Raw genomic sequence first — 26,870 nt, forward strand, 5'->3', positions numbered from 1 at the left:
GCGTGCTCCAGACCTTAAGGTGGTGTTTCATGTCATCTAGTTTTAGTGCTCCAGTTTGGAACATCCCTTGGCAAACCCATCTGAGCAAGCATGTGTCAGCTGAGCTGGGATGATCCCCCCATGGCCCATTGCCCCTGCCCCACCAGGGGACAGAGGGGTGTCATGCCAGGGAGTTTGCACTGAGGTGGGGGGCTCTGTCCCTGCTCCACCACCTCAGACCTTGCCAAGCTTGTGTTGGGCAGGGATTGCAAACCTATGATGGATGGGCTGAGGAGATGCTTGGTGCTGCTGCCAGAAAGTGGTCATTTGTGTCACTGAAGCATTTTTTTGTTTTCGAGAGTGTGCTGATGACTCCGAGCATCTCTGGGGACAATGCTGCTGTGCCAGCCTTCACTGGAGTGTATGTGTTTGTGTACAGGGAACACTAGTGTCATGCTTTAGGCTTTCCATCCTACAGTTTGCGTAGGCTGCTTTGGGTTTCTTAATGAACTTCAGCAGCAGGAAAAAATTACAAGACTGGGGCTCATGTCACCCATTTTGGGTTTGGAGATAACGCCTCCCTGTCAAAGGGAAAAGCAAGGCAACTCTCCCCATACCAGCCTTTTGTCTGCAGTAACATTTTTCTGTACAAGCTAAGTACACTATGAAGCCTTTCAAAGCCAGGTACCTGGTGTGGTCTCCCATGTGAGAGTGGGGTATTCACTTTTTGCCAGGGTTTCCATTTTGCCTTGGCAAAGGAAGGTCTGTTTCTGCAGTTCTTTCCCTTTTGTGAGCTCCTGCATTGACTGCTTTGATTTTGCCTATAATCTGGATTTGCTCTGGGCACCTGTAGGCAGGGCAGTGGTGGTCATGAGGAATAAATCCAGGCTATGCCCCCAGCTGATCATCTTGTTGCTTCATTTGCAGCAAAACCCCAAACAAAATGCTCAAGATGATTTTTGACTCCTTTCAAAATCACCAGGAGGGTGGCCCCTTGCAGAAAGGCAGAGGGATGCCAGCTGTGAGCTCCCGTGTTGGTATGGAGAGCACACTTGCAGCTGGCTTCTTGCTGGATCCGGCCACTGCTCATGCCCGACCTGCCTCAGCAGAGAGTGCTGGGGGACGACTGCACTACAGAAACATCTTCTTTCTTCTGGCTTCAAAATCTGCCAGAGAGTAGTGTCCAGTTGCTGTTATTTGCCTAGTATGATGCACTCTAAATATGAGGGGCTGATTACACTGTGTTAATCCTCTGGCATAGATTCCAAATGCCTCAATTACCCCTTCTTTTCCAGTGCTCGGTAACTCCAGTCCACCTGCAGCTACTTGCCTTGCCCTGAAGGAAAAGCCCCTTTTCTGTGAGCCTGGCTGCACAAATGCTCATACCACGTTTGCACTGCTTGCTCACCCCATGGATTTTGCTAGGTGAAGAAGCAGGCTAGGGGGTGGCTGCCAGCAGGCTTTGCCCAGGATGGGGTCTGTGGGACACAGGCAGCACTCAGAGCCAAGTGGTAAGCAGTTTTCTTCCCCTTTTTTTCTCTTTTAGATGTAATGACTTAACAGGAGGAAAATAGGGTTGCCTTTCTGCAGCTGAGGCTGGGGCTGGTATGAACAATTCTGTTTTGAAGAAAGCCCACAGGGCTGAAAGGCCCTGCTGTCCTCCTCCTTCTCCCTCCCCTTTGGAATCCCACGAATGCACTTTTCTGCTCTCCAGGAAGGGGAAAACCTGACAGTCAGCTCAGGGAAACCCAACCGTCTGACTTGGGCAACCTCCACTGAAACTCCAGCAAGGGAATCCAGTGCTACTCCTTGCCAACACCCCAAAGAGGCTTTTGTGAGCCCCCACTGGGCACCAAGCAAGCATTCCTGTTCCCTGGTGCTGGTCTACCAGTTAGAAAAAAAACTGAAAATAAGTGGATCAAAATCCCTTCTCCCCAAAATATAGAACAAAACATGACCCCTGATAAAATAAATAAAACCAAACGAAATGCCAAAATGTGTGAGAGTTTTAGCAGCATTCCAGGCATTCGCAAGCAGGATTGGCAAACTCATCATGAGCAGGAGGAAATAAAATGTGATTTTATTGTAATGTATTCCTCCCCATATTAAATACAGCCCAGAACACATTGCAAGAGGGACATGGCTTTCCAGCACCTCTGCTCTTTGCCTCTGCTGTGTGTGGAGGAGCTGTAGCAGCACAGCTCCTCCGGGGATGCCAAACCAGAGCTGGTGAGCAGCCCAGAGGTGCAGCAAGAGAAGCTACTGGGATGAGGGGAGTTGTAAGGAAGGGAGTCCATGGCTCCCAGATTCCAATTCTTGCATCCCTGGGCTTGGATATCCCAGAGGAGTCGGCTCCTAAGCTATGGTCTGTGGCTGGAACCTGCTGAGGAGCAGGACTCAGTTCCAGAGTGCCACAGGAACAAAGAGTATTCTTCTTGCCCAGAAGTAACTCAGGGTTGGAGGCAGTCTGTGTGTGGGACTTGAAGGGAAGGAGTCCAGCCCACGGGCCACAGGCTACTGCCCTCCTCCAAAGCATCCCCCGTACAACCCCTCAGAAACAAAGGCAAGACTGTTCAAAATGAGCGGGGCATGAGGCGCAGATGTTGCACAAAGGCAAGCCACATCTGTTTCACTGGGGAAGGGGCCCCCTACTTGCTGCTTGCTTCAGCAAGCAGATGGGAAAGCTGCTTTGAAAACTTATGGAGCTGAGTGCAACAGGCTGGCTGGGAAACTGGGACGAGGGGAGGGGAAAAAGGGAAACCTGGCAGGAGTCTGCACGGCAGTGGTGAAGTGAGGGAGCAACAGCCTCCCAAAACTGCTGCTTTCCCTCCTTGATGTCCCTGCCACGAATTTCTAGGTTGTGCTGCTCTCATGTAAGTGTGAGGGTTAGGGGAATGAGCAGAGGGAGAGGAGGGAAGATGAGGAGGACCTCCCTTGTTCCCTGAGGATAGTAGGACAGTCATGCATTCAGGGCTGCCCAGGTCCTCAATGTCCCCTGTGAACACGGGATGCTGTTTCAGGTCCTCAGTGATCTGGATGATTTGGGTGAAGGTTGACATCACCTTCAGTGGTGAAAAGTAAGGGAGATGTTTGCACATGCAAATGACAGCAGACCTGTGCATCCCAGTGATGTGCTCTGAAAGACTTCCATCAATCTCCTGGGAGATGTGTCTCCAAGAAGTAGAAGATCCAGCTAAGTGCAAGAGTCTGCAGTAAAAGCCCTGACTCTGAACTTAAATAGGAGAAAGATATGGCATCTGAAATCTTTTAGTTTGCTTACTTTAAGCAGAAGTGTCACATCCTGGAGACTGTTTATTTTTGTGGTGCTTTGTGTTGACTTCTGGGATTAAACCAGAGTGGTCCTGAGCTGCACGGTACGTAGCACCAGGATGAAAAACTCACTGTTCACCCCACACAAATCTTGAGTATTAACTGTCTGCAAGCTGAGATTTACACAGTGGGAGTGAGGAGAATTATGAATTTTTCCTTTTGCTCAGTGAAAATCACATGATTTTGGGGTAAGGACAATGTCATCACAGGACAGGCAAGTCCCTCCCGGTACCCTGCAGGGCTTTAGTCCGCACCAGGTGCAGGACAAGGTGTGTGTCCCCTCTGGGTCCCCCCAAGCAGGAGTCCTGACCTTGAGTGCATCAGCTGCTCCCCATGGTGTGGTGTCCTCCAGCCAGGTGCTGGCCATCTGTTTCCTTCAAGGTGTGTCCTCTGTCTTCTGCTCCAGGTCTTCCTTCTTCAGAGATCCTGAACAGAAAATTTGCGTTGCTGGGAGTCTTGCCACTCTTGTGAACGACTTGGAGAGGGCAAGGAGTTTACAAGCCTGTGTTTCTGCTGTACTTCTTTGGCACATAACTCAGCTGGGAGCAGACAGTGCAATGGGAATAACACTGTTAAACAGAGCAGTTTGCAGCTGTGGCTGAAGATTTTGTTCAAAATAGTCCTTTGGATGATGGATGTGCAAGAAAGAACTGTGCTTAGCCTATGGCTGTGCAGAGGAGAACCTCCAGGGCAAGGAGCCTCCCAAAAACTGGAAATAGTCACTTTGGGTGGGAGGTTTAGAGCAAGAAACAGGACATTTCATCCCCGGGAAGCAAAAAGCTCAAAGAGCTGATGAAGGGTCTGGAGCCAAGGATACACCAGGTTATTTATTACTAGAGAGAGGCTGTGGAGTTTGAAGGTTTCCAGGTTTTTGTAATTTGCTGCCCCAAGGCCGTAGTGATAACTGGGAAGAACTGTGAAGGCAACACTATTTGAGAAGTTAAAGGTGGTGTGTTGGCACCACCCCTTTGAAGTCAGTGCTCAGACTGAGCAGGGCCAACACTGTTTGATCCATTTATGCTGCTGCCAGAGTGCTGCCCTCTGCTAGTGCAAAGCATGATTGTCTTGCATTTAGGCTATAAATGATCCCAGAAACGTTGCAGACTATCCAAAATTTAGCAAAGTACAGCATGTTTTAAGGTTTCATCCCAGGCAATTTAACTCAGTCATTTTCTGGTTTGGTTTTGGACATGTTGGTTGGGAGGTTTGTGTGTCAGCTCTGAGGACTTTGCTGACTCTGCAGGGAAGGACCCAGAACCATGTGGTGATGTGTCACATTTCCATCTCCCCAGCTTCAGCTGACCCAATGTTTCCTGTGACTCTGTTTCATAGGCTTTATGGGAGCAGTCCCCTTTTCCACCTTCTCAGTGCCTGGCTTGAGCTTTCCAAGCCACTTGTTTGGAAGTGGGGCTGGAGGAGCACCTTGAACAGACGGGCATGGCCTACCTGCCACATCCCTGTCCTGGAGCCAAGCAGGACGGTCTTCAGGGTGTCTGCAGAGTGCCAAAATGTAGTGGGGTCATGGATCTTCCCTCTGGAAGGGCATTTTTGAGGAAGAAAACCTTCATCTCTGGAGGGAAAAAGCCCAGACACAAGGCTAGTGTGGGTCTGCTAGGAATTGTAGCCACTTTGATGGATCATGAGGCCGGATGAAAGTCTGTCTTATTCTTCATGCCCCATGGCTATGTGGGTGCAGGAGAGTGGTGGTGGAGCTGTCCCCGTGTGCTGGGGGAGCACAGCAGACCTGCCCTCCTGGGAGCCACTCTGAGCCAGAGCTACCTTTGGGACTGGCAATCATCATTTAATAGCTGTCTTTAAATTCCCACTCTGCCAGCCATCTATCTTCCCTGAGCAGGATAATATAAGGAGGCATTTATGCACTTGAATGATGGGTGACGGACGCTGCCAAGCATTTCCTTCTGCTCAGACTTGCCCAGAGTCACTCCGGGGATGAAGAGGTTTTGTCTCCTTCCATGTCCTCTGCATGGTTATAGTGGGTCTCAAGCCCACATGTCATGTCCTTAACAAGCCAAGAAAACCTCCTGCACAATATGAAAAGGAAGAGGCTGATCCAATCCCAGATCTGATTGACGTGCCCGCTCTCCCATTGCACTGGGAGCTGCTGTGAGCACCATGTGTGGTTGCAAGGCTCTGGAGACATTCCCAGAGGTGGGGGGCAGGCAGAGGAGGTTTCCCACTTGTTTTTCAAACAGTCTTTGTTAAAATTGGTCACGGCAGGCTGCACCTCCTGCTGCCCAGGCGGTTTTGCGGTTCATTGGGCGGGCAGTCAGCGTGGAGCTGAGAGGGTGTGCACAGCCCTGTGTGTTGCACCCCCTCAGTGTGCACCCCGATAAATGCACGGGCCTGCCTTTAATCTGCTCATCAGCTGGTTGCCTTTGGCAAAGTCCTCTGAGCTTGGGAATCTAAGGCAAGCAGGTGGCCAGGAGTGATGTGGCCGTGGCTGAGCCATCCTGGCTCCTTTGGGCACCTCTTTGGGACAGTGGGATTTACTGCTGAAGGTGTCTTGCAGTGCCAGTGCAGGGGCAGGAGGACTCTTTTGAGTGTCAGAGGAAAGCAGGAATCAATCCAGTTTTCAACAGCCACGTATTTCCATGGCATCTTTCTAGTCTCAGGGCTGTTTCTTACATTCTTGGATAATGAAGTTTGGGGTTTGTTTTTCTTTTCTTTCAAGCACGACAAAGCCAATTTGATGCACTTTGAAAAGAAATTGAAAACAGACTTCTCTGCTTCAAATTCTGCCAAGGTTCAAGCATCCTGGGAATACAATGTCAAGGATAACCCTCCCCCACCTCACCCCCAACTAGACTTAGAAAGTTTTATCTCCTAGCATTTAAAGCTACACAGCTCTCCACTGTGCCTTCAGAGCCTGGGCTGTGCTGTATGTCCCTCTGATGAGTGAGAATACATATTATTTACTTATTGGCATCCTGGAACAAGTAGTACCTCTCTAAGCCGTTTTATGGATTTTGCCTGCTGGGAAAAGGACCTAATTTCTGGCAAAGACATGCTGTACTGTCAGTATGTCAGCCTGGCAAAGCAGAGCTGAACGTATGGTTTGCATTTTGGGCTGAATCAAAGCCACAGCTTAAGCTGCAGCATTTTTTTACAGCATGGGCTCAGAGAAAGACTCTTTGGAAAAGTATTTACCCAGGGCTTGTAAATACAGTATTATTTCTGAAATGCTTTATCACCTAGGTTATTATTAAATTTGCAGTATCAACCACCAGAAATAACACAGAGACTGTACTTGCACCTTTTTTGTTTCTTTTTGTTGTTGATGTGGCAGGGAAACCCTGAACAGTGCTGGGGAAGGGAGCCTGCACTGTCCCTTGCCCAACTTCACAGCCCAGGGTTTCAAGTTTAGGGTGGGAAAGCAATGGGGCTTTAACTTGTGATGCCCAAACCCAAGCTCACTTACAAGGAAGACAAGGTGGGTTTGGACAATAATGATTCCTTAACCACTTGGACTGTAAACTGACTTGACATTAAAAACCCAGCAATCGTTGCCATCCATTTGGCATACTCTGTTCTCTGACTGTGGGTTAAAAAGGATTTTTCCTACAGTGCTTTGAAGGTTCTCCATGTGGCTCCCACATGCATTCTTCCTCCAAGATACTGGAAGCTTTGGCAGACAGGCTTTTTAAATACCCAGAGATGGTATAAGCAACCAGAGGGTTATTATCAGCTGGATAACAAAAACAATCACCCTGAAAATCCTCCGTCCTGAAGAAAAGGGTTACGGAGGTCTTTGGTGAGAGTGGGATGGGCTGTGTCTCTCCAGAAGGGTGGGGCAGGGGAGGTGCTGGGAAAACATGCCCAAGAAAGCACAGATTGGGAAGGGACTTGGCTCAATGCAGATTGGAATACTGAGGTTTACAGTTAGCCCTATCCTTTGGGATTGATTCCATAGATATCACTGCTGTTAATTCAGCATACTTTGAGGCCAGAGGAACAGATTGTGAGGCACTTACAGTGATGATTTGAAAGGAGTGTGGGTATCAGGATACCAGAATCAGCCCTTTATATGCCACAGAGTAATTTTACTGTGGTTAAACTTGGATTTAGACATTGCACCTCCCCTAAGTTCTTGCTCAGGAGGCCAGACATGGATTGCAGGTGTTTGGGAAAGAATGTGTGTATATGCTCTGCAGAATTTGCTTGAAATCTGGTACATAAAGGTTTTGAGTAGCTGAGCTTGGGTCTTGCCTGTGTCACTTGGCATTGGCTGTGGTTCCACAGCAAATCATTATCCCATCCAAGTAGGAGAGAGATGGGATCACAACCAGCTGCTTGACAGAAGTCCTGCTGCCCCTCAGGGTGCCTAGGAGTGCTCACGCTCATCCCCTCCCCAAGACAATGATTTAACCGATCATTTAACCATGTAGTTTGATGCCTGGGACAGTTAATGCCAAGCCTTGAATAACCTTGCTGGTGATCTAGGACAGGACATCCCTTTCTGGACAGTCTCACCCTGGACTAGGTCCTTTCCACTCTGGGAAGAGATAAAGCAGAGGTCCCCTGGCAGGTCCTAAAGACATGTACCAGGCAGCCCCTGGTTCCTGGCAGAGGCTGGTCTGAAAAAAAGCATTTGGCCCAGCAGATATATTTTCCTGCACTACATTGTGTTTCTGGGAGAGAAGCAATTAAGTGAGAGCTATAAAGCTGAATCACTCCAAGTGCACCATCAATAGCTCTTATAAACTGCATTAAATCTGCTCAGTCCTTGAAAGGGAGGCATGGAAGGAACACCCCTATGGCTGAGGCCAGTTAGTCGGTGGCTCCTCTTACCCACCTCAGCTGATGTAGTGTCTTTGCAAGGGATGTGGCTTCTCACCAGGGGGCTGTCTGAAGCAGTCTCCCCAAACTGAGGACATAAAACCTGATGGATTTTAGGATAGTGCCGTGTCAGCTCATAAGCTCATGCACTGGGGTTGCCTGGGGCAGCTGCTCATGGGGCAGGAGTTGTGCTGGTGACGGGTCCCTGTGGTCAGTGGGAGCCTGTGGTCCTAAAAGCCCCACAGCTGGAAATGCTTCTTCTTGTCCGTCCGCTTTCTGGAAGTAATTCTGTCTGCTGGATCTCACCTCCCCAGCCTTTTAGCTCTTTTTTTCAAGCTTTTCCTCTTATAAACAGTCTCTTATCCCTTCTTTGGCAATATATTGTCCTGCTGTGTCTGCCATGGATATGCTTGTGCTTCCAAAATAAATAATTGGAGAAAAATGTATCCACTTGACCATTGCCTTGACTTATAATGTGGGTTTGAGCTGCTTGGAAATGCCTGTTGAAAGCAGAGAAACAGTGCCAAGGTGCTTTTTGTGCCTCCAGCCTCCTGAGGTGTGTAAGGCTGCCCTCACAATTGTGTGAGGCTGCCCATTCCTGAATGAATGAGGCATGGGTGCAGCATGGTCCAGGGACTGGATTGGCTTGGAGAATGTCTGCCATCTGCCAGGGATGGGGTCACCACAATTTATCTGAGCAACCTGTTCCAATGCCTCAACACTCTCACAGTTAAGAATTTTTTCCTAATATCTAATCTGAACCTCTCTTTCAGTTTAAAGTCTTTTCCCTTGTCCTGTCACTCTACATCCTTGTAAAAAATTCCTCTCCAGCTCTCTTGTGGGTCCCTTTAGGCACAGGAAGGTGCTGTAAGTTCTCCCCAGAGCCTTCTCTTCTCCAGTCCAAATTCATTGCCCATAAGGTCATCCTGTACCTCAACGCTGCAGATATGGCAACCTCTGTGTGGGGAGTGAGCCCTTGCTCTGATTTGTTTCTGAAGGGACTGCAGCTAATTTCTGGCACAAATCATGTCACTAGCCATAACCCTCCTGCCACAGTGGAATACCTCTTGCAGGGAGCACACAAGCAGAGGGGCTGCTTCTCTAAAGCAAACCCTACCGAGGGCTCTGCCTGCAGTAACACTCCAGCATCATTTCCCTTTCTGTCCCCGCAGGCCCAGCGACCATGGCGAAGGACGGGGATGAAGCCCCCAGCCCCAGCAGCTGTCGGGGTTCTGCTGGCCCTGGCCCTGCTGGCTCTCATCCACCTGCCCCCACCACCGGACCACTCCCTGCTCCCGCTGCTGGCCTCGTCCCTCCCAGGGCCCCCGAGGGAGGTGGCTGCCCCCCTGTCTGGAGGACAAGCCTACAGAAGAAGGCTCCCCATGCCCCGCACTCACCTGCAGCAGGAGCAGGTCCCTGGCCGGAGCAGGAGGCGGAGGGGGCTGGAGAGGGACACTCCCCCTTGGCTCTCTGCTGACGACCTCCAAAAGATGTGGCTGCTGTCCAGTGGGCAGGTGGTCTCCAAAACCCGTGTCCCTGCCCACGGGCAGATCATGCGAGTGAGGCTGCGTGCTGTGGGAGATGCCAAGGGAGATGCCGAGGGGGACGTCTTGTCAGCCAGCCCAGAAGGAGACTGCCAGGATGGGCGCTGTGGGCTCATCAAGCGCCCTGGGGACCTGTATGAGGTGCTCGCCTTCCACCTGGACAGGGTGCTGGGGCTGAACCGCAGCCTGCCCGCCGTGGCCCGGCGCTTCACCAGCCGCCTCCTGCCCTACAGCTACACCGACGGCACCCTGCGCCCCATCATCTGGTGGGCTCCTGACCTCCAGCACCTGCAGGATGCCAACAATGACCAGAACTCCTGTGCCCTGGGATGGCTGCAGTACCAGGAGATGCTGCAGCCCCACAGACCAATGCTGGTGGCCAGGGACGCTCCCTGCTCCAGCATCCCACACAGCGAGTGGAGCCGCCTGGCCCTCTTTGACTTTCTTCTCCAGGTAGGGCTGTGGTGATTGAGGCCGCCTGTCCCATCAGCTGTGGCACCCGCGTTCCCCTGCACCTGCGCCTATATTGTCTGACTGTGGTCTCCTGCTGCTCTGTGGGGTCACATCAGCTGTGGATTCTTGGGATGTATTTTCACTCTTCAGCTGATGGGGAGCAGCAGAACTTTGTGCAGAAGCACTTTGGCCTGAGTATGGTCCATGTTTGGGACTTGCAGGGGAAACACAGGCAGGTTGTGATGAGTCTGTCCTCATGTGGGTGATCTTTCTGCTGTTCATTTTGTGCTGACAGAGGCTTGGGACATCCCTAAAAGAGACATCCCTAGGGTATCCCTAGGGATAAGCAGCATATCTTGCACCAGCCCCATCACATCAAACTCAGAGATGTGCTGCTGACATTGGAAATAAGGAGACGTGCCTTGGACAGCACTGCGTTCGTCCTCCTCGGCATTATTAGCACTTAATCTTCTGTCTGGAAAATCATACCCTGCTGCCATAAGGGATTACAACAGTATCCCAGAGAGTTATCAAGTCTTGGAGGGTAGCTGTGAGGAGGCAAAAGTAATTTCTGTGGAGAAAAAGAAATCCTGTTTAAGCACCTGGGGGCTGATTATCAGACAAGAGAAAACTGCCTGAAAGGACAAGTATTAATACAAATAAAAGAAAAAAGGGAAGAAACAAAAAAACCACCAAACTACTAAAATATGTTTTCCTTATTCTTTCTCCTTTTTTTACAACTATGGCTGGCAGAGGTTGAGCAGTTCTGTCTGGGCTTGAAAATATTTTAGCTGAAACAACCAGAGAAATGAGAAGATTAACCAATCCCCTTCCCTTCGCCCGGCCAAAATACTGCTGAGTGCAGTGGAAAGGCTGAGACTGCAGGGGAAAGTATCTAGCTGTAAGGAGAGTTCCTCCTCAAGGGCTGAAGCAGTGCAATGATAAATTCAAGGGCAATCCACAGGTTCTTCTCAATAATTCTAATGGAATCCTCCCATGCAGAACAAGTCACATAAAGGTAAAGAGGATATTATAGAAGTGGAGTAGCATCTTTCAGAAATGGCTTTAGCATCCCACACCCTTGCTGGGGAAGGAGAAGTTGGTGATATTTGAGCCCTGTTGTACATTGGCATTGAGATCTTGGTAGTTTTCTTCAATTTCTCTTAAAATGTGTCTTCTTCTATGTTAATTTCTATTGGTATTTGCCATAAGGGAACCCCCCCCCCCCACTATGTGCAAAGTTTTAGTGGGGGCAAAATGCCAAGCCTGGTAGAAAAGGGGCAGCTGCTGATGGCTTTGTCCTGCACTTAAAGATGCCCAAAATCAAATCAACTCTGCAGCCACATCCCTGCCCTGGGACACCTTCTTCCCAGCCAGGGGGAGAGCAAGGAAAATTTCCCTAGGGGAAGCCATCCCAGGCTGAATCATAACTGAAAAACCTATCAGACGCAAGGGGATGCCCCAAGATGGGCATCAGAGGGGCTGAAGGTGAGCTTCTGGTAATATTTGAGCTTGGATGGGAGCAAGTGTGGCTCATGTATTTGTGTTCTAGCAATAATACCAAAATTCCCATGAATTAGAGCTGTTTGGGCTCTGGAAAGAAGAAATTAATACCAAAAAAATCAGGGGAGGTCCAGGGGAGGGAGGGCTTGTCAACATGTCAGGGCATTCTCAGCATCTCCACAGCCATCTGGTCCCTCTCCTGGGGCTCCACTTGGACACCAGATCTGCCTCCACCTCACATCTCTGCAGGTTCAGCACCAATCCACCTTGGTTTCACAGGTGCTTGTGGGCGGATGAGTGGAGCGCTGAGCCTATTTAATGTCTCTGTAAGTTCTCTCAGGTTGTCTTCACCTTCTGTGCAGCCTGCAAAACAACATAGCAGGTGAGAGAAACTGGCGTGCTGAGCTCTCCAGTAGGCAGACCGAGGAGATGCGTGGAGGAAATGTGATATTTTCTTCTGTTTCCATGTGTTTTGTGACAAGATGCTCGAGAACTTTTTAACCGGAGTATCTTCCAATGGAGGCATACTGACCTGAGTTCTTCATTAAACCTCAGAAAACAGAGAGGTTTGAGAGGCTCCAGTGTGGGACTAATCCTTCTTCTCAAAGGGTTATGAATGGAATGGCCGTGGAGATCACAATTCGTGTTTCCCTGCAGCATCTTCTCCAGTGCTTGGTCAGCGTTTGGGTTCAGACTGAACTCTGTGGCAAAGCACAGCCTGCAGCTGACAGCTTGTGATAATTACCACGGTGAAGGGAATAGGCAGCCTCAGTGGGTCACTTGGCTTCTGTCTCATTGTCACCTGTAGACCCCTTCTGGATCACCTGAGACCTGCTCCAGCCCTCCCAGTGGCTCCAGGAGCCTCTCTGCACCCCGAGCCCTGCCTCCTGGGCTGGCACCAGCAATGCTGAGCAAATCAGCAAGTCAGACATTTTCATGCCGCAACCAGAAAATATATTTATTTTGTACTTTATATATATTTTTATATATTTCATATATATTTAAAGGAGCATATATATACATGGGTTTTTTTTGTAAACAGGCCTTGAGATTGGGAGGAGGTGAGGCAGCTCCCCTACAGGGTCATGTCAACACACAGCCATGGGGAGGTCTGTTGACAGCCAAGGTCCTGTCTGCCCCACAAATCACCCCAGAGGATGTACCAGCTGCTTCTGACAAAGCTGAGGAAGCTCCATAAATGCTGAGTCCAGGTCTGGCAGAGATTTATGTCTTTTAAAAGCCCTTCATCCCTCCAAGGGTGTGGTTGAAGCACTGGAAGTTGTCAAGCAGCTCCAGGGTTTCTGCAGGGAACTGGGATGGGAAGCAGGAGGTTTGACAGCCTGGACAACATGGAGCCTTAGCAGCACCTGCAAATGATTAAACACAGATGTAGCTGAAACAAGTCACTGTGGCCCAACTTAAATGTCAGGCATGCTCTGTGTATTCAAGGACTGCTTTTTCCCTTGCTGATACTTTTCCATTCATCTTTCCATTGAGAGTTGCTCAGGTTACCATAGGCATGGATGAAAGGTTGCACATGTGACAGGAACCTGATGAAAACGTCATACAGAGCACCAGGACTTGGAAAAATAAATTATTTTTGAGGTTTCAGACTCTAGGTTTCCTTGGGTGCTTTGTTGGTTTTTTTATTCATTCATCATTGTATACGTTTTCCCTTCATTTCAGCTGGAAGCACAACCCCTTCAGTCTCTGCAGATACAGAATGTGGAGGTATCAGGTGTCTGAACTCCATCAGAAAAGCCTGTCACCATCACGTTTGTCATCACCTTCTTCATGCCAAAGAGGTTTTGCATGTGTGCTTCCATTCCTCTCACTCATCAGTGTATGCAGCTTTTCCATCGTGCATCTCCTGAGGATGCCTAGAAATGTTTCATTTTCCTCTGTACAAGATCAACTCACAACAGGACCTCCCTGTCCCAGGCACATGTCCCTGTTAAGGTCCTCAAATATCTCCTGCAGGTTCATGACCGCCTGGACCGCTACTGCTGTGGGTTTCAGCCTGATCCCTCTGAGCCCTGCGTGGAGGAGATGCTCCATGAGAAGTGCCGGAATCCAGCAGAGCTGGTCCTGGTCCACATCCTGGTATGTCTCCCTGCTGTCCAAGGGCTGCTCTGGGGCTAACATGGAGGTGCCTGGGAGGCACTTGCAGGACTGAGGTGGTAGCAGAGGGAATGTAGGTCCCATGGTGATGCTGGGTCCCTGGTGAGAGGTATGCCCAGGCATGGAGGGACATAGACATTGGCATCTGCATTCCCCCACATACTCTCAGGCTTTCTTACTGCATTAAAAAGCAGCCCAAACCCCCACACTGGTGACTCTGCACTCAGTGAACTTTTCCTTGCCATCCTGCTGGCAGGTCCGGAGGAGCGCGCCGTCCCGCCTGGTGTTCATCGACAACGCGGGCAGGCCACAGCACCCTGAGGAGAAGCTCAACTTCAGGCTCCTGCAAGGCATAGACAGGTAGGAATGTGCGCGTGATGAGCAAGGGCTGAGCTGGCACACAGGGGATGTCCAGCAGCCATGTGTGTGCTCACCTTCTTGCTGGTTCTGGTCTCACTGATGGGGCATCCCTCTGAAGGGGGATGGATGTTCTGGATGTCCCCAGAATAGTGTGGCTGGCTAGGCTCTCAAAAACATCCCACGTGCTCCTGTGCTGAAACTAACTCTTTATTCTGCTCTGGGTGGGTGATGGCAGGCTCCAAAGCCTATTTCCCCTCTTTAACTGGCAGCTGAACAAAAATAATGAATAATCAGGTATTTCAGCATTTCTTGCGCCGTTGCCCATGAGGCATTTTGGCATGCAAGAGGCATGATTTGGAATTTGTTTGGGTCTATCCTGCATGCTCACCATGGGTAGAGTTTTAAGCAGAAGGCCCCTTGCTGCGTTCCTCTGGGTAGACGTGCATTTCCTCTTGAAGCATCTTTGCTCCAGTGCCTGGCTGCTCCCTCCCTCTCTGCTCAGCTTTCCCTGGATAACCCCTTCTCTCCCTGTCTCTTCTGCTCCTCCACTGCAGCTTCCCAGCAGCGGCAGTTGCCACACTGCGGTCGGGCAGATTGCAGAGCCTGCTGCTGCAGTCCCTGCGCCTGGACCGGGAGCTCTGGGAGAGCCAGGGGGGCGCCGAGGGGCTGAGACCCCTGCTCCAGACCATTGACAGGCGGGCACAAATCCTGCTCCGTCACATCCAAGAGCACAACCTGACGGTGTTTGAGGACTCGCCGCGCTGAACCGACCTCTGGCTGGCTCATGGTGCCTGCCTTGCTCATCCCAGGAGCCATGGATGTACCTCATGCCCTCGGCATGGACGTTATGAGGCTCCGTGCTGGTGCTTGGCTCTCCACAAGGTGTTTCCCCTCACCTTGTAGGATGACCTGGAGAAGCAGATGGAACCACAGGGAGTAGGACAGATGGGGAGGAGATGTCTCCTAAGACAACCCACACTGCTTGAGAAAGGCAAAGGCCATCAAGTTATGGTCTCAGCACGGATTTTCAAAGGAAGGGCACATCCATGAGGTTTTTTGGATGCCTTTACACACACGCACGCAAACACACACACAGCAACTATGAAAACTGGAATCTTGGACAGTTGAATGGCTGACAGGGACCCTGGAAAGAGTTAAAGAAGCAGTGGAAGAAGTCACTGGCAGCCATTCCATGGCTTGTACTGGGCTTTTTGATGATGCCTTCACTATTTCCAAAACATCCCTGACAGAGAGGCAGGGGGAAAGCAGAGGTGAGCTTTCTAAGTGGGTTAAACAAAGACAAGACACTAGAGCTGAGCTCTGCCTTTCCCTCTGCAGAAGAGGTGACGTGTGCCTGGGAGACTGTGAGCCACTGCCTGGAGCTGAGACTAGGCAGGACCTTGAAGCTCAGCAGCACTGGGCAGCAGCTGCCCCCACATAGCCCATGGTACCATCCCCAGTGAGAGCCATGTGCTGTGTGCCATGTGCCATGATCCATGCATGTGCCTTGGTAGGCCTGGGCTGCTGCCAATGCTCTCAATGCCGGATTTGAAGATTTAAATCTCTCGTTCACTCTTTGCCTTCACTGTCAGGGGATTAAAGGATTAAAGGCAAAACTACCCCATTTCTGAAAAGCACTCCTGGCTGCTCTCCTGGGCATGACTGCATGTAACTCTTCCCCAGGCTTGCAGAAATATGTTTTAACAAAAATGCCAAGCTATTTTAGCAGAAGGCAGTCGAGTGCAAAATGCTTTCTGAGCATGTTGGCACCTCTGGCAGAGCCCATCCTGTCCCTGTCACCCCTCAGGCTCTTTCCCAGCAGCCCATTCTGATGAAGCAGAGCAGCATCCCAGCTAGGCAGGTCCTCAAGTGTCAGGGCTGAGAGATAATTCAAAATCAAAATGAACAGGAGGAAAAGAGATGCAGGGATGGGCTCCATAATTCCCTGCAGTGTGTTTCCCAGCTGAGGCATGCAAGTCAGTGTTTGCCTGGAGCAGTCAGTTCCTGGCCTGTGGGTTTATGGTTTGCCACCAGAAGGCTTTTTAAAGGCCTCCATTTCTCCAGTGTTACAGGCAGAGCATCCATTGCTTCAGGCACTCCAATTCACTTGTGCCTTTGAAAAGTCTCAGTGAGACTGGCATGGGTACCCAGCTGCACCATGGTGCAGCTGTCCCATTGGAATAGCTTTGGAGAATATGGCCACCCATGCAGTGGGAGAGGAAAAGCTGGGTATGAATACCTTCCCTGCTCCATCCTTCTCAGCACTATGTCAGTTTGAGAATCTGCTTTAACACCCATGCTGATAAGCACAGACAATTACCTTTTTTCCCCTTTTCCCTCTTGCTGAAGAGAGGGTGAAGTGAGACGTGGGTGACATGAATCAACAAGCAAGCACGAGTGCTCTCAGGAATCATCAGCACTCAGCATCACAGGCACAGCAGCATCCAAAGTGCCATCAGCTTGTTCCTGGAGTCCTGCCCTCCAATTAACCAGGGAGGGCCTTTCCCCCAGCGCTCTCTCTCCACCATGAATTATCACCCTATTTTCTGTGTCATGAGATGGATCACGGTCATGGAAACCCTACTAAAGCCTGAATCATGAAGATTTATTACTGGGAGGTGAGCTTAGCTTGTGAGCTTGAAAGAGAACAAAATAGCTCATTCTGCGTCCTATGAAAAGCCATACCCATGCATGGCTGTGTAGGAGTAAAGGATAATAAATGTAACAAAATTAAATCCAAAAAATATGCTGGGAAAAACGGTGGGGTAACAAGAGCATTAGTTACAATGTACAGCATCAGTCAGAGTCTTGCTTTATCTCATTGAAGTGAGAAATTTCATTAAAGGAGAAGTTTTCATCCCATGTAAGCCAAATTCTCAGTGAGAATCAAGAGACAGGTGGGGATCTGTGCAGTGGCCAAAGCTGTGGACATTGCTGAGCTGGACCAGCAGCTTTTGCCTTGCTTCTGGTTGTATCTGTTCTACCTTAACATTACACAAGGTAGTGGGTTTTTTTTTTTTTTTGCATTTCTTTAGTTGTAATGTGAGTTTGCTGGCTAAACACATGTGGGAACATCTGTAAGTAGTTATACATGTGAATAAAAATCCCTCATGATTTAACAAAGAACCGTGTATGGATAAATGAGAGAAGCAAAAGCCAAGATCTTGCTGAGACTGATCATTAATCTTCTTTAATTAGTCCATTTTTCCATGGGCTTGCCTATGTAACCAGCACAGGCTCTGAACTGTGGTCATGGCTGTTCAGAGGGATCCTGTGGCCTGCTTGCGTCAGCCTTTACCATGTCGTGTTGGGTTCGGTTTGCTCCAGCTATCAGCGTGTCGTATTTCCTATGACAAACTTACTGTTATAGTTGTAACTACTTTATAGTTGGAAATACTCCTGTGGGGCTATGCTTGGCTTGACAAACTAGATTTCATCTGAGCAGGGATGCTGTTTTGCCAAATTTTACTGTACATCATCACAGATCGTGTTGGGGTGTGGTTGCAAAAAAAGATGGTCCAAGCTGGCTGCAGGATGGCTTTGTCATTAAGAAGGCAGCAGCAGCAGCAGCCAAACAAGGGAAAAACCAGTGGAGAGACCAGAGCTCCTTGACGGGGGGAATCTCTGCAGCACCCTCCTGCTCACCCTTGGCACCTTGGAATGTGCTCCGAGAACAGCATTTGAGAGCACAGGCACGCACCTCCACTGAGCTCCACGGGAGGGAACTGCTTCATTCCGTAGTGATCCGAGCAACACAATCCGTGTTTCACAGCTCTCTGGCTGTGCACAGCCTTTCAGCTGGCAGAAAATAGGGCTGGGGGTTGGAAGGCGGGGGCCAGATTGGCTCCAACCTGCCAAGCACACGCACTCACACGCACCGTGTCACTGCTCCTGTTCAGCCTGATCTTCACCCCCACAAAGCCGGTGATCCCTGACACCCCCAGCAGCCTGCTCCAGTGCTTTGCTGGCCTCACTCTCTGAAAACTAAATGCCCATTTGCTGAACTTAAGGGCCACTTCTTGAGTTGTACAGAGGACACTAAGTAGCCTTTTCTGCAGCACCGCGTGGACCTCGCAGAGCAGCCCCAGCACTTACTGAACCCACCCAGTGGCCAGGAGTGACACCAGTGGGGTGGCACTTGGGGGTGAAATGATGAGCCACCCTTGTGCTTCCTCCCCCTAAGGGTGGGTTGTCATAGGTGACACTCAGAGACCCCACAGGGCGCTCTGCAAAACCCACCCAAACATCCCTGTGCTGCACAGGGGAAGCATGGGCTGACTGCTGCCTGAAAGGCACAAGCTAGCAAGTAAATCCAAATTCATTGTTAAATCTCTGTATATAAAAATAATCTGGCTTTTAGAAAGCAATTTATTTATTCTTTCAGTACTTACTTAAATATTTATGAGAAAAAGGGCAAAAAAGTCTGCTCTGACATAGGATTATTGTTGTAGCAATGGTCTTTGAGATTAATGGAAGTAAATTAGCCTGATGTTTTATTTACATCCAGAAAAGCAATAGATAAACTCTCCTTGTGATGGATTTTCTTCATTAGCTGGGCGAACGCCTAAGGTACAGCTCTTGACATTGTTTCTTCCATGCGGTTAGACAAACAGTTTATCAAAAGAGTATAAAATTGTCAGGAAAAGAAGCAGATTAATGGCCAGTAAAGTGAAGATCATTGAATTTATGATATAAGTAGCAGTATCACTGGAGCTCAAGAAATGGCTTATTAGATAAGCACCATGTACACACACAGGGAAGTGCTGAGCCCGCCCTGGATCTGCCGCATTGTCGGCGGCTGCTTCCCAATTCCCGGTGTGGTGGTCTCCACACTGAAGCTTCACCTCTCTCTTCCTTCCCCCCCTTTAGTTTGGGTTTATTCTTTAACTCTCTCATTTGAGCTTGCAAACATACTATTTCCTCTCAATTAAAAATTCTTAAGATTTCAGAGAGAACTTTTCTTTGTGCTGTGCTGATGTAACCATTTCTGCAACTTATTTTGGCAATTTTGGCTGCTTTTACACCAGGGATAATCATGCCAATATCAACAACAATAATGTACGGGCCCTATGATTCTATGTAAAAAATCCCCCAGCATTAGCAACTTATGGATCCCATATGGCTCCTGCAGCAATAACCACTGCAAGGATGATTACCTGCCAGATAAGGCAAATGGAAGGACACAGGGAACCTGGGAGAAACAAAACATTCCTGGGGATGGCAGAGGGGCTGCCCTGCCAGACATGGGCTCAGGTTTTCAAGCTTCAGAAGAGGGATTTTGGGTACATTGATGACTAAAAACCATGAATTTAACTGGTGCCATGAATCTTGGTGCCCGAGTGCTGCCTCCAGCAGGTGGCATTGGCTTGACAGGCTGTCTTTTCCCAAGGCTTGCCAAGACCGTCTTAAAAGTTTAATTTCTGGACTGGCAGATTTCAGGCTGCTAAAGCATCATTAAGTCCCTAATGCCTTTTCAGCCTAATCTGCCCAGCTGTACTTTATATCTCTTCCAGCACCACCTTTTCTCCCCCCATAACTCTTTTTCCTACAAAAATCTAGATTTATGGAAGCAGAGCGCTGCTCCATGTGGCAAGCAAGACAGAGCAAGTGGCTGCTTGAAGGATGAAATGCCACAGCACCCAGGGCTCTTCCCACCCTAGTGTGGACCCAATTGTGGACCCAGGTGCACAGCACCCACAGGAGTTTTGGATAGCTGCTGCTTTGGTAGGATTGTCTCTGTTCCAAAGAACTCGTGAAGTTCAGGACATTTTGAATGGGCCCTGCATCTGTCCCTGGGATGGATTTTAAAAGGATACATCTCCTAGAGCTGTGTGCTGGCAGATAACACAAATCCAACCATGCTCTGAGGCTTTGAAATCCACTGGTTTGTAAGCAAGGCAAGCCAAAGATAGGAACAGCCTCTCCCAAACAGGAGTAGTTTTCTAGCCCCACACTATCACCATGGCGTCCTTGGGAATTTCCCTGGGATTTTGCTTCGTTCCTGACTGAAGGACCAGCCTCACTGCTCTCTGTGAGCTGAGCCAGTTTTTATTCCCCTGGGCCACACCCTGCATCACTAATCCAAGAGGTGATGTGGGTGCAAAGGGGCTTCTTGCATTTGGCACCCTGGGGCCCTCCTGGGACCCCCTGCTGCCAGCCACAGGCAGGGTGCTGCTTGTGCCTCCATGCAATGCTGTCCCTCCAACTTCTGACCCTGGCTTGGGTTTGGATACCACATGAGCTTTTTCTTCCCTCCTCAGCCCCTGCCCAAGTTCCAGGTTAGGCAGTTGGACTCACCATTTTACTTCCTTTTGGGATGGGAGGCTGTTGTTGGTGATATCTCTGCATAACCAGGCAGAAGGGAGGCTCATGTGGCAGGAGAGGCAAGGACTGAGACATCAGCTCTTTTGTTTCAATATGTGAGTTCTCTTGCAAGTACCAGGAACTAATATGTCAGTCTGCAGAGGCATTAACACAGCAAATGGGCTGCCTGGCCTTTCCACAGCTGTCTGGAGGAGGCAGCGTGTGGTGATACCTTCAGGAAGCACCCGAAAGGGGTGGGTGAAGATTTTTTTCCTACTAGGTGCTCAGCCCTGGGAAAGAAAAGAGAAATTCTCTGTAGATAATGGTTCAATCCTGTCCCCAGTCAAAGCAGATTAATATGGTGGGGCTTCAAACCAGGTACAGGGAGAAGCCCAAGGAAAACCTGAGTCCTGACCCTGCATAGAAATGGAACAGGATGTGCCATGTAGGGGTATTTCCTTGGCAAGAGGTGAGCATAACTCCATGGTGCTTCTGGCCAGGCTCCCTGCATGAGCAGGTGTGGTACCACCTCTTCCAGTCCTGCTTTTTAGTGAATTTTGCTCCCTTGGATTTAATGTTTGGCCGTATCTAAGCAGGGATGTAGTTTTTATTGTGGACAAGGTGAGTGGATAGAGTGGTGCAGGCTATACTGTAAATGTTGCTGTATTTTTCCATGTATTTGGTTTTAATTTCCCATTCTGGGCATCTGGGAAAGCTTGGAGTAAGCAAAGCGTGTTACATCCCAGGGCCCTTTATGTACATAAACAATTGGAGGTTTATTGCCTTGACCTTCCCTGAAACAAGTTCTTGGCTCCTCTGAGTTAAATCTTGGGGAAAAAAGGGATCTAATAAACTGAGCTGCAGATTTGGGCTTCTAGGAAGCACATCTAGGTGCCAACAAGATACCAGGAGGATGAGATTTGCCACAATTGGGACAAATCTTTTTAAATGGCTTTTGTTCAGTTCACCGGGGTCTGCCAGCTCTGCTCCTTGCCAACAGTAAATAGTCTGGGAGCAGGGAATTGGTGATTATTTTAAATTTAAGGCAATTCAGCATGGTTTTACTTGATTTGGAGTGGGGGGGAGAGGTGGCACAACATCTATGCACGGAATGAACAGGTTAGGTTTATTGTCTGAGCACGAAAGATGGCATCACATGGAAAGAGCCATAATTAGGTGTTCAGGAAGAGATCATCCTGCCCATTTGAGTCAAAGTTGTAAACTAAGAGGGCAGAGATCAAAGGCTTCCACCGAAGGCCAGAGCAATTGGAGCTTAACTGAAGGTTAAGTGCCCGTGCGGGGGCATCAAATCATCTGCAGCCTCTTCCTTGCCTTTATTTTTACTCTTCTTCCAGAAACAGGAAACAACCAATGTGTGGGAGATATCTCTACTTCAGCTGAGCATGACCTTTTCAAGCCCGATCACAGTTCAAGAGGTGGGGAAAAAAGCTCCAAAAAGGCACAGCCATGCTTCTGTGGTGACAGCCCCTGGGTGGGCAATGTCGCTTCACCACCTGGAGCTCCACTCCAGCCTGGCCCCAGGCTGTGCAGAGGGAAAATCTGCTCAGTCCTTCCTTGCCTCTCCCTCCTGGTGATGCTTTTGCACTTGCCCTTCTAAAAGATCTCATCTTCCTGAGGCATTTTGATTGCTCTAGGTAGACACTGCCATTTTTTGCCTGCAGCATTATCCCTTCCCTGCCCCTGCCTGCTGGAGCTGCCTCTTGCACGCTCCACAAAGCAGCCAGGCACTGTCCTCTGTTTTAACTGCTTTTGCCCACCTCCTGGCTTGCCCTCACATTAGCTTTAGGGGATGTGGGGCAAGGGAAAGGCTTGGAAAAAAGGAACATTTGAGTGCTGAGAGGCAGGGGAAGGAGGGTAAGCAGGTACCTGCTGGCTTGGTGGGAGCAGATGTGTCAGTGCAGGCACCTGCATGGATATGGACAATAATTTCTCTGTCTTTGCAGAGCTATGGCCTTGAAGTTTGCCTCTTTTATTCTGTAGAGACCACTGACTGCAGAAAACAGATGCCATCTGTCCACCGTGCCTTGTAAATCAGTTTTTAATCATCTCAGGGAGAGGTCTGTCTCCAGCTGAGTGCTGCAAACCAGGTCTGCAGGAGTTACTCTGCAAAATTTACATTTCTGAGATAGGTTAGTGATTAGGGCTCCAGCTTCATACCAGGGAGGCTGAAATCCAATTTCTTCCCCTCTCACAGATTTCCTGGCTGTGGGGTGAAAATAGCTTAGGCCATGCCTGAATTGATCAGGTAAGTGCAGATCTGTTTCTCACCTCCCAGCTGACCTCCCTCCCCAGCACGATGACTCTGCAGCATATCTGCATCCAGCGTGGGCAGAGAAGCTCCCATAATGAAGGACACCACTGAGTCAGGACCAAGAGAGACACCTCTTGTGGGAATCCAGAGTATCTCTCTGGCTGCCCTGGAAGGTCTGGGACCCTGGCAGGGGGTCAGGAACCCCCTGTACAGAGCCCCGAGAGACACTGTCTCTGATCTCTGTCCATGGAAAAGAGTTTTCAATCTTACAGGATGAATCACAAGCTCTGAGTGTTTGATATAATTAGTAATTAGTGTGGCACGGGTGCAAAAGTAGAATTTTAGGATTCTAGATAAGGGGTTCAAAGGGGACAAGATGGAGGAAACTGGGCATGCCTTGTCCTTTTTCTTCTTCTTCATGCCCTCCGTGTTTCACTGTAGTGTTGGCATTTTTCTAGTGGTTTAGGCTGGGGACACATTGTTCAACACGGGTGATAGATATTGGCACGTCATTGTAAATATACCACACGTAGTTTCTAGTATGTAATGTTTGTAACATCCCACTGAGGGGTAGAGCTCCCCACACTGTCCTGCAAGACAGACCTGCTGCAGGTCAGAGAAAAAATATTTTAGATAAGAAGAAATAAACAACCTTGAAAACCAGCACAGATGAATTACAATTCCTTCTTTGGCAGCGGGCTGAAAGACAGAGACTGTCTACGTTCTCGGGAGCATCTAGATATCACAGATCCCAAAAACCTCCAAGATCCAGTTTTGCTCCATGAAAACTGAAGCCACAGATTGCAGAGATGCTGGTGTTAGAGTTGCTGTCTCCTCCACCAGTGCCTGGTTCCCAGCAGCTACAGGCTTGCCTGGTGGATAACACATTTGTTCCAAGGGCTGCTGCAGTAGGTTGCAGTGGGCAGTGGGGGAGAGAGCTAGGGAGGGAAATGGCACAAGATCTGATTCTGTCTGGTCTTGTACAGCCCTTAAACAGGTCTGTAAGGCAAACTGTGTGTTCCTACAACAATGAAAGTGCGCTGCTGAGGATGGTCGCAAGCACAGGTGAACTGTCCTTGTCCCTTTTTTCAAATCATTATATATTGCAAAATCATTGCAGGTATTACAGGGAGGCTGCAAAGCAACCTCTTTGTGAGTAAAGAATCAATAATTTGTTTTCTTCTTCCTTATATGAAAACAATACCATAAAATCATGTTGGTTTATTAAAAAGGCAATACTCTCCAAGCACAAATAGCAAGGCTGATCACAGCCTGTCCATGGGGAGATACAGCTCTTCTGTGCACAGCCTCTGTGGACTTATTTTACAAAAAAGAGATTAGCAAAGCCTCTAAAACCATGGTTATTTATTAGTTGGCATTGCCAAGTTTTGACCCTGAGGAACTCGCAGGGGCAGAGCAGATGGAGCCCAGCGTTACCTGCTGGAAGCTTTGAAACAAATCTCTGTCCTTTCTCCTCCATCCTCAAAAAGGAGATTTGCCAGGCAGGATGGCTCCTCACAGCTGTCCCAGGTCGCTAATTTCCACCATTTTACACAAAAGAAGTGCATCCTCCCAGACTGTGTATCATCACATCACAAGAGGGTGGTTACAGCAGTCATATCCTGGGATGAGTCAAGTCCTGTCAGCTCAGCAAAACCCAAATCTATTTATAATGATGATACCATTAATTTTTTGAATGTGATGCCATTAGTTTAAGCTCTTGCAAGGGTGCAGGGGAAGAAAGGTGCCTCCTGTCAGCATCTTCTCACACGCTGCAGAAGCAATCCTGCATCCTTGGTTCACACGAGCTGGGGCAGCCATCATTCATTTTGCACTAAATCTTTTTTCCCCCACCTCTGCAGTGCAATGGAGATTGCAGCTAGACCACACATAGATGAACTGGATGGGGTGAGGGCACAAAGGCAGCAAAGGCTTGTGTGGAAACCATTTAATGGGGAATCAGTAAAGAAAGTGCCCCCTTGTCCCTCATCTTCCTGCCCCTCACATACTCTCAGGGAGTTGTTCTGTATGATATCTCCATGTATGATAAAAAGGAGGTCCTTTGGCTGGAGCTCTCTAAAGGTTTGGGCTGGGCTCATGAGGCTGGTATGAGATGTCTGATGAGCAAGTTCTGGAACTAAGTGCATCAAAGCTTATTTGTAAGAATGGGATAATAAGAGGTAGTGTGCTACCCAGCTAATGGGGAGAGCCCAGGCTCCACTGCATAAGCCCCCCCACAGTGCTGGGATTCATTTTAATCAGCACTTAGATAGAAAGAGAAAATATTCCACATCTTTTTTCCTTAAAGATTAAATAATTCATTCAGCCAACACCCTAATGAGGCACCAACAGACATGTAAGGAATAAATATTTTAAAAATAGTTAACTTAAACATTAACCCCCCCCATCTCTGTTCTGTACATAGTGTTTGGGGAACTAGGCTGGAGTGGGGAGAAGGTGGAACAGCCCCTTTCCAGAAGAGCAAAGGAGACTGCAGATTAAACCAAATCTTGAGCTGGTTTCTAATGAGCCTGCTGCAGCTTTTCCAGGTGAATCAAATAAATGAAAATCCTTGGGCAAAACAAACATTTCCATTCAAGTCCTGTTGTCTTCCTATTCCCTAATCTTCCCCCCAGATCCTTATTCCTGATCCAGATGCTCAGCCCAGTCTCAGTTATGAGGACACTGGGACTGAGGGGTCACACCTATTTCCAGGTAAGGCTGTGTTGTCCGGAAGATGTTGGAACCATCACCTTACTGGAGCCCAGGGAGCCCTCACCAAGGCTGGCTTTGTCCTTTATCCCTCCAAGAGATCCTTCACTTGTGGTCCTACTCACAAGCACCATGATTTCTCCTTTCTTTCTTCGTCTGCAAAGGAAGAGAATTTAAAGATTAAATTCCATTGAGAAATTAAAAAAACATGGGTCCCTTGAGACACAAAGTACAGCTAAAACCAACTCCATGAGCAGGGAAACAGATTTTCTACGTGTTGGGGGAAGTTTGGCAGGTAGGAAAATATTTCTCAGCTGAACTCTCCCTCTGGTTTGGATTAATAGCTTGGGTCCAACTTCACTATTCCCACAACAAATAAATCTTAAACCATAACTAGCCCAAGAGAAGAAATAACTGCTGGATGTCTTTTCAATGCTGTATTTTTTTCCTCTGTAAAGCATTCCTCTTAAAAGCTCTCTGGCTCTTCACAGTTTATTTTCCTTGGATTTTATAGAGATGTCGGTACCAAATACATGCAGACAACTAAGCTTCCAGGTGGCAACATACACAAGATACATGTGGCAAAAAGTACAAGGCAGGATGTTCCCAGCCAGACACATTTAATTTACTGCTTGTGATTATCCATGAGGAGACCCAGACTTTTTTTTTTTAACATATTCAGCTATTAGTCAAAATTAGTTGACACTCTGCAAGACCCCACCACCAGTGTCCACATCCCCTCTGTCACAGGATTCCCCTGCACAAGGAGATGGAGGTTTGCGTGCTTCTTTTCCCATGATTTTGGAATCTTCTTCAGCTCCAGAGAGCACCCTACATTGAGATTAAGTTGCCATTGTGTTGGAGCACTGGGGGAGGTTATTAAACAAGAACTCAATGTATAATTTGTACTTCTCTTAAACTAATAAACAATAGATGTTCCCTTCAAAGGTAAAGGAACAGCTTATAAAACACTCACAAGCTCTGTCTTTCAACCCCAATAAAATCCCAGCCAGATGCCAAAGAAATCCTTAAACCCAAGCATTGAACTCGATGTTGAAATGTCAGCCCCCAAACTTGAGAGAAATATGTCCATTTCCTCAATGTGCCTGGGAAGAGCTAGAGTTTGAAGGGCTTAATTTTTCACTTTTGCTATCTAGTAGAAAAAAACGTTTCACCTAAAACCTGGTTGTCATAAATCAGGTCTTTGAATGCCTGCAGAGAAGTCCTTGAGCAGTTCTCAGCTCCAGGTGTGGAATGAGTTTGGACAGATTTTTATCTCCATTTTAGCAAAACAGAGTAAAACATGTTCTAATCCACAATCTTTTTGGCAGTCCCCTCAAATTAAACCCTTAATCAGGTGTCTTTTAAAAATCATTGCACTGTCTCTGAAGATGGGAGGGAAGAAAGTAAATGTGGAGAACAAAGGGGAACATAAGTGGCTGCACTGAGATAACCCTCTTGCATGGCAGAGGTCCTCTCTCTGGGTTTCAATTTTC

General features: G+C 48.6%; 1 protein-coding gene across 1 annotated transcript; it reads left to right on the forward strand.

Moving 5' to 3' along the window:
• The first annotated feature begins 9,036 nt into the window (after positions 1–9,036).
• Positions 9,037–14,872, forward strand: GASK1A (golgi associated kinase 1A). Its single transcript, XM_068205603.1, has 4 exons — positions 9,037–10,103; positions 13,587–13,709; positions 13,984–14,087; positions 14,642–14,872. Exons 1-4 carry the CDS (start codon positions 9,054–9,056, stop codon positions 14,850–14,852), a joined length of 1,488 nt encoding a protein of 495 aa, XP_068061704.1. The 5' UTR covers positions 9,037–9,053; the 3' UTR covers positions 14,853–14,872.
• Positions 14,873–26,870: the final 11,998 nt, after the last annotated feature.

The sequence above is a fragment of the Anomalospiza imberbis genome, chromosome 1 (genome assembly GCF_031753505.1).
Source record: "Anomalospiza imberbis isolate Cuckoo-Finch-1a 21T00152 chromosome 1, ASM3175350v1, whole genome shotgun sequence".
Taxonomy (NCBI): domain Eukaryota; kingdom Metazoa; phylum Chordata; class Aves; order Passeriformes; family Viduidae; genus Anomalospiza; species Anomalospiza imberbis.

Coding starts and splice junctions, on each gene's coding strand:
- GASK1A (XM_068205603.1), top strand. CDS start 9,054: ATGGCAACCTCTGTGTGGGGAGTGAGCCCTTGCTCTGATTTGTTTCTG. Junction 13,710..13,983: donor TGGTCCTGGTCCACATCCTG/GTATGTCTCCCT, acceptor TCCTGCTGGCAG/GTCCGGAGGAGCGCGCCGTC. Junction 14,088..14,641: donor CTCCTGCAAGGCATAGACAG/GTAGGAATGTGC, acceptor CCTCCACTGCAG/CTTCCCAGCAGCGGCAGTTG.